Here is an 8,106-nt window from a genome sequence, read left to right on the forward strand (position 1 = left end):
TTGTTCCAATTTAAACTTTAAACCTGTCTTATTGTAATTTATCTCATTAAAAAAATGTATTTTTCTATCGTTCCTCTATGAAATGAATGTGTCATCCACATATCGTTTATATAAGGCTAGTAGCCCGGGACGCCCCCTAGTGGGCGTTCTTTACAAATTTCAATGAGGCACGGTTCATTTGACTTTTTTGTTTTTATCAATATGCTCTACAGCTCTGTTAAAGTCCCAATGGTAAGATTTACTCCACGAATGAAGGGGTGGCAACCTCGCAAACTGAGCCCCCCTGTGCGAACAATAAAGTCAAAGGAACCATACTCCTTCTCATGACCCTTCCATCTCCCCTTCTCATGAGATATAAGCCCCTGAAAATTTGCTTAAGTCATTTCCAGTTAAGTGATACAGTGGTCAAAAGAGAGCCTACTGCGAAAAAAAAATTCACGCGCGCTCGCGCACGTGAATTTTCTCGTGGACGAGCGCGGGGTCACGCGGGGAATTTTCTCGTGGAAACTCGGGGGGTCGCCGATCCGCTTATTCGCAAGGTAAATTGTGGCAAACATGCGGATACGTGACCGGTAGAATAATTTTCGGAGGGCTATATCTAGGGAAAGGTCGCGTGTAGGGGTATGGTTTATTCGACATTTATTGTTTGCACAGAGGGCGAGTCGCCACTCCTTCATTCAAAGGGCAAATCTTGCCATTTGAATCGCGTCATACGGATCTATATTTCTACTTATTAAACATTCTATAAATACTTTAGAATAGTTTAATTTGTTTATTTACCTCCGCTTGTAAACCTCAATTTTAAATATATCCGCCATTTTTTCAACAAATTTCCCGTGTTTCAATGCGCGACGTTCACTGAGTAACGTGATGTTGTAAACATGCGGCGCAAGGTTAATAAAGGTATATAAGGCAAGGCAAAACACATAATAAATATTTATACCATTCCGTGGTATAAATAATAAATTCATATCAATAATAAATTTCTATTATTAATAAATATAATTTATTGTTAATTTAAAATTATCGCTTGGGCGCCTGTAGTGCCCGTTTTTTGCATACCGTTATGGGGACGGATACCAGTTCAATGGGTTACATATATATAGATTATTTCATCTCTGAAATTGTTAATAGTATTCTGCTCCAGTTTCCATAAAACCAACTCACACTGTAAGCCGCGCATCGGGCTGCCAATGTCCGGCTTACACTTTCTTTTGTTGTATATTTCTAGTTCAGAGCTGAAGAATGACTGCAAACATACCAGATTCTGTAGCAGCTCCATATCCTTAGGAAAAGCCGACACATCAGAGTTCAATCAGCGTTTACTGTCGTTTAAATTGAAAGAAATTAATTTAACAAGCGTGCATTTTTAGACATTAACATTGTATTCAATAACGGTTCTATAAGAACTAAAATATACATCAAGCCAACTGACGACCCTCTATACATTACTTCCCCTCTAACTTTTGCGTTGGTAATAGAAGTTAAATAGGATTAGAGAGTCGCTACGACATTGTGATTTCGAGCAAAAGTCATTGAGTGATTAATAGGTTCTTATGCAGATTTCAGTAATAAAACAGAGAAGAAAACTATGATCCACAGTGTTACTAAGTTCACATAGAGCAGAGTAATGTCCACTATTATGAAGGAGAATGCGGAATACACGAACACAAGCTTACTGTTCAAGCAAAAGGGCTCTCATGGTATATAACTGGAGTGGCCAAGCTCCTTGATAGTCCGAGCCATTTTTCAAAATTTGAAATTTTTCGCGAGCCGCAATTAAATACGTATTAAAAAGGTATGCAAAAATTTCCAAATTACAAATTATATCCGTAGCAAGAGTGATACAAATTGTTTCCTCCAGAACACAATGTCAACTGTCCATTGCAATGACAGTTTACAAATTCAAAATTGGTCTGGAGTCGGTCGATAACGGACGATTACGCCACTGTTTATGTTCGTTCGCGCAGTTTTCGATGACTCATATCATTCTTAACTTGGACGGTAATGAACTTTGTTATAACGTTGCACTTAGTCTTTCATATTTGTTGTTAGTAATTTAAGACATTTTGAAACACATACGGAACGATAATAATTTTTTAAAATATAATAACACAAAAATGAAAAGGGAACTCGGGTACATTTATCGAGAGCCACAAATAATCATTCAAAGGGCCGCATGTGGCTCGCGAGCCGCAGGTTGGCCACCCCTGGTATATAACTTGCTCAGGAATGACAAGGATAGGGTCAAGAAGGATGAGCGTGTATACGATTCTATATAAGAATGAGCAATTAGGTCTGAACAATGAGTATGTACTCGTAGGTGTCTACATTAGAAACCTCAGCAAAAGAATTAAAGAGCAAAATTACAATGTGAGCAAAGGGCTATTTGCAATCACGTGACATAATCGTATAATTCCATTCGTCATGCATATGCAATGTATCTTTCTGTAAGTCAGAAATAAAGTTATATGTTCGTTTGTAAACAAAACTTTTAACCTATTCGACACGTTAACTTATAATATAAATACTGGAGTTTGCAATGTGTAATTTTACGCGTGATTGTAAATATCAGAAAGTGCCATATTCTTCAATTTGGTAACAAGCATCAGAACTGTCACTCATATAATGGCAAAATAATGTTTGTAGAGATAAAGCGAAGCTAGATACTACTGTAATATGTCAATAATAACTACTTATATACCAAAAACTAACAAACGACTGAAATGTTCAAATATAGCTATTGCAGATTTGATGACTTTAAAAACATTTTGATTTTGAACGATAAAATTACATACGTCGATTGCAATCAATTAATCAATCTTTTTTATTAAGGCACCATAGAAAAGATTACAGGTGAATTACAAAGTGTAGGAAATTATGCAATGCATTATAGCAGTTAAATAAGATGTAATAAAATAATACAAAACAATAATCATTAGAACTAGCGAAAAATACAATAAAAAAACAAATGAGAGTATAATAAAAAGTAAATTATAAATAACTATAGTAAGGTAAATAATCAAAATTAGTTAGCATGTTTACACAATGGTAACATAATAAAAATAGTGAATAGTACAATATATGAATATTATGAAATGACAGAAAAATAATAAAAACAAAAGTACAGGTAACCCCCGTATAACACGGTAGTTACGTTCCAAAAAATTGCCGTGTCATGCGAATCCGTGTTATACGAAACATAGAACTAATACGAAAAAAAGGGTTAGGTTCCAAAAATTAAAAAAACATGCTAGTATATTATCATAATTAAGATAAATATCTTCATGAAAATTTTTAAAGTGATATAGGCCTATATTAATATAAATTAAACAATGTTTTCTTCGTCATCACTAAAAACACTATTAATTAACCGAGAGCGTTTTCTTTTTGGCAAGTTATCCTCATCCACTAATCATTTTTCTGAATTATCTTCAAAACCATGCTTTACCTTTTGCAAAATGTATGTAATTTTNCTTATATTAATTTTCTTCAAAAATATTTTAAATTAATGGACATCAATCGTAGGTTTAATATGGCATGTTAATTCATGATTTGTCTAATAAATTACTGATTACATATAGTAATTTTAATAATTTTGAGTGTATAATATAAAAGTTCTGTGTAAAATTGATTAAAGCATAAATAAGCACCACGAGTTCTTTCATGTAATGCAATAACTTTATTTAATTCAATTTCACCATAATTAACCACGAATTTTTGAATGCAATTTATATTTCGTAAATGTCAATTGAAGGGTTTTTATTAATTAACTTGCTTGGCAGTTAATCGAAAAACGAAAACCGAATTTTTCGAAATTCGTGTTTGACTGTATATAAAATACTTGATGGCAATAACAGAGGACTTTATATAAAAATTTATGTAGCGTTGAAATTTGGACTGGCAAGTGTTGGTTTACTGAATTTTGTATGTGCAGTACGTTCATTAAAAACTGCACTTTAATCACGGTGTTGAGAAATTTTTCATTTTAGTTTCCATTGAACATAGCAATTTTGAAAAAACATGAAAATCATCGAACGAAAAATATGCTCTACATCATAATTTTTTAATTGACAGCTAATGTATACATAATGACATAATATATTTTGTGAAAAGTCACGAAAAACATAACACGAAGCTTCACTTTAAGTCACTTTCGAAAGTAATAATTCAATGCAACGTTTCATGCACCATTCAGATCTTCAATATATTTAATTATTACACAAGAATTACCAAATAATTTTGAAAAGTTCTTATTTTAATCAACTATTAACTAACTTAATTAAAACATGACACTCGAATTATGTACAGCTCTTGTGTTGTTTTTGTACTTCACAAGACATTTGTTTTCACTTTCCAATACGCCACTAATTTGAATAAACGAAGATAACGTGGAATATAAGCCACTAATTACCTGAAATTATAATTAAACACAATTGAATTCTTACTAATTTCCGACAGAGTATTAGTTTTTGTTTTGCTTTGCAACCATCTTTACAAGTAATTCTAAATACTTACTCTTATAACGAAATTTCTCTTAATGTAAAAGAATCCTCCAACGGATATTCCAATGGGATTCTTTCCAAATCTCTTCATGAAATCGTCGATCTAANAAATAAATAATCAACAGAAATATATATAAATATAAGCTAATTAAATAATTAAATATGTTTATAAATATTATTCACTTTCAAAAAGTTCAATAGTTTGTCAAGATTTGGCCTCGGGCCCAAAATCTCTCCTAAACTAGCATTTCCGAAATGCTGTCTATGACTTTGATCAAAAGAAACGCAGTTGCAAAGTATGTGTTTAACACTTACACTAACATTGCAGTACTGACGTACTGGTTGATCTTCACCCTTCAAAAGGTATTGATGAGTCAACCGAGTATGTCCAATTCTCAAACAAGTAATAATAACTTCAGATCTCCTGTAATAAAGTTTCTTGTGTGTCTAATTTTCTATCGTAGGTTTGATCCCATGCAGTTTATTGAAGATTTGTGCATACCACATATTTTGCCATCTCTCTGCTAGTCGTTTTTTAACAACTAGCTTCAAATCATCTCCTTCAATACATATTGTATGCTGTGGAAGACTAGCTGATTTTGCAGCTGCGTCAGCTTCTTCAGTTCTTTTTATACCTACATGGCCTGGGACCCAACAAAATTTTACAAAGAGATAACTCGCAGTAAGGTGGCAAAACAGTTTACGGATTTTCATCACTATGGAGTGAGAACTAGATTTACACAAGATCAAAGCCTAAAGTGCACTAACTGAGTCAGTGTAAATCACGCAGCAACGATGACCTTTTCCAGTTACATACTTTAAGGAAAAGTAAATAGACTGCAGCTCTGCAGTAAAGATAGATGAATTCGATTCAATTTGTCCTGCAACGACTTTATCCTGGCAGACAAAGGCTAAGCCAACGTAATCATCTGCTTTAGAACCTTCAGTGTAAATGGGAATTAGATTCCTGTCATTGTGTTGGATTTCTGAAAAGTGCTATCTGTAAATGTAGTCTGGGGTGAAGTCCTTAGGAAACTGCTTTAAGCAGAAGTCAGCATTTATCACAGGAGTTGAACAAGGTGGTGTACTATCAACCTCAGCCTGTAGAATGTTGCTTGTGTTCAGGTCAATCGTGCTGCTTACATTCTCCATTCTAATGTCGAATGCAGGGACACTACTTGGGCAAGCTTCAAATAGCCTTTACAGCTGAGTATCTGATACTGTACAGTCAACTGGAGATTTAATACAAGATTCCTGTTTTATATAGTAAAAAGGAAACAACTGTTCTTTCCTGAGAAATAGTGGAGGCTCATAAGCATCCACGTACAAATTTTGGAGAGGAGAAGTTTGAAATGCACCAGTACATAAACGTAATGCTTGATGGTGGACTGGATCCAGCATCCGAAGAGTAGATTCTCGCACAGAGCCATAAACAACGCAGCCGTAATCCAGCTTAGAATGGACAAGGGCCCTATAAATCCTGAGCATGAAACATTTGTCTGCTCCCCAGGATGAGCAGCGTAATACTTTTAGAAAGTTCAGAGATTTTAAACACCTACTCTTCAGGTAGCGCAAGTGTGGCAAGAGTGTCAGTTTTTGGTCGAAAGTTACACCCAAAAACTTAGCATCATTTACCATTGGAATTTTATCCCCATTTAAATAAATTTCAGGATCCACGTGCAGTCCACGCCTTCAGCAAAAGTGAATGCACGAGGTCTTTGTTGCGTTAAATGTAAAGCCATTGGTCTTGGACCAGTCGTATATGCGACTTAGGGAGGTTTGCAGTTGTCTCTCAATGAAACTCATGTTACTAGATTGGCAGAAGATCTGAAAGTCATCCACGTACAGAGAGTGTTTCACACTGGGAGGAAGACAGTAAGCTATGCTGTTGATTATGATTTGAAATAGAGTCACACTCAAAATAGAGCCTTCTTCTTGTGTGAAGAGCCTAGATAGTGTCTTGCCCATCCTGATTTGGAATCTTCGATTCCGTAGGAAATTTTTAATAAAAATTGTCAAATTACCCCACAATCCGAATTCGTACATATCACAAAGTATCCCGTATCGCCAACAGCGATCATAGGCCTTCTCTGTATCAAAAACCACAGACACTAAGTGCTGTTGTAAAAAATAGTATTTCATACCTTTAGCTATAGCAAAAGTAACTAGTTAGTGTATTTGAAAAACATTTTTTTTTAGCAATGCTTGCCAATATTTTTTGCTTTTAACAAAAAATGATAAAACGAGAACTTTTTCTCGCAATTTCGTTAAAGATATCGGTATTTATATATGATTCGTGACTTACTGTACAGCTTAGTATTTAAGAGTAGTATGCGTNCAAATCTTTTCAAAATAGACAGTTTGACCGGGCCCTTCTAAAAACCGGGCCCTAGACATTTGTCTCATTTGTCTATGCGATGATCCGGCCCTGCACACAGACTGTACTGTATTACATAAACAATTTAACTATAAATCTACTTTTATAATATATTATATTTCGTACTCACTTTCTTATATATAACACTGCAAAAAGCTACTTTTAATTTCATTCCATATAATTCTGTCATAAAGTAACTTGTGGTATATGTAAACACATAAATCGCAGTTATGACAAAAAATCCTACAAGTGCTACATAAATATTGTATGGACTGAATTCCTGTGTGCTGTCCAAATAATGTATTGTTAATCCCAAGAAGTATGCTTGGCCTGCAACTAACACTGTTTCCTGAAAAAAAAAATATTAATATCCTTAATTTGAATTATATTAACACATGCATTTTGTATTTCAGATTAGTTGTCATAGTACCTGAATGAGTAACATTAAAAATATTATCAAACATTTCCATCCAACAAATCTTAATACAGCTTTCAGTAAGAGAGTCGCTACGATATTGGGATTTAAAGAAAAAGTCATTCATTGAGTGATTAATAGGTTCTTATGCAGATTCCAGTAATAAAACAGAGAAGAAAACTATGATCCACAGTGTTACTAAGTTCACATATAGAAGAGGAATGTCCACTATTATGAAGGAGAATGCGGAATACACGAACACAAGCTTACTGTTCAAGCAAAAGGGCTCTCATGGTATATAACTGGAGTGGCCAAGCTCCTTGATAGTCCGAGCCATTTTTCAAAATTTGAAATTTTTCGCGAGCCGCAATTAAATACGTATTAAAAAGGTATGCAAAAATTTCCAAATTACAAATTATATCCGTAGCAAGAGTGATACAAATTGTTTCCTCCAGAACACAATGTCAACTGTCCATTGCAATGACAGTTTACAAATTCAAAATTGGTCTGGAGTCGGTCGATAACGGACGATTACGCCACTGTTTATGTTCGTTCGCGCAGTTTTCGATGACTCATATCATTCTTAACTTGGACGGTAATGAACTTTGTTATAACGTTGCACTTAGTCTTTCATATTTGTTGTTAGTAATTTAAGACATTTTGAAACACATACGGAACGATAATAATTTTTTAAAATATAATAACACAAAAATGAAAAGAGAACTCGGGTACATTTATCGAGAGCCACAAATAATCCTTCAAAGAGCCGCATGTGGCTCGCGAGCCGCAGGTTGGCCACCCCTGGTATA

General features: G+C 34.4%; 1 protein-coding gene across 1 annotated transcript in view; it reads right to left on the bottom strand.

Annotated features, from left to right (window-relative positions):
* Nucleotides 1–7,362, bottom strand: part of LOC111628953 (multidrug resistance-associated protein 4-like) — a 110,701-nt gene extending 103,339 nt beyond the window's left edge. The window contains exons 1-2 of the mRNA XM_023372813.1: nt 7,313–7,362; nt 7,013–7,231 (exon numbers count right to left, since the gene is read on the bottom strand). Of these exons, the coding sequence (XP_023228581.1) occupies nt 7,013–7,231; nt 7,313–7,327 (234 nt within the window). The 5' untranslated portion in view covers nt 7,328–7,362. The remainder of the gene's footprint in view (nt 1–7,012; nt 7,232–7,312) is intronic.
* Nucleotides 7,363–8,106: the final 744 nt, after the last annotated feature.

Source organism: Centruroides sculpturatus, unplaced genomic scaffold (genome assembly GCF_000671375.1).
Source record: "Centruroides sculpturatus isolate CEXI.00-Female unplaced genomic scaffold, Cexi_2.0 scaffold513, whole genome shotgun sequence".
Lineage (NCBI taxonomy): Eukaryota > Metazoa > Arthropoda > Arachnida > Scorpiones > Buthidae > Centruroides > Centruroides sculpturatus.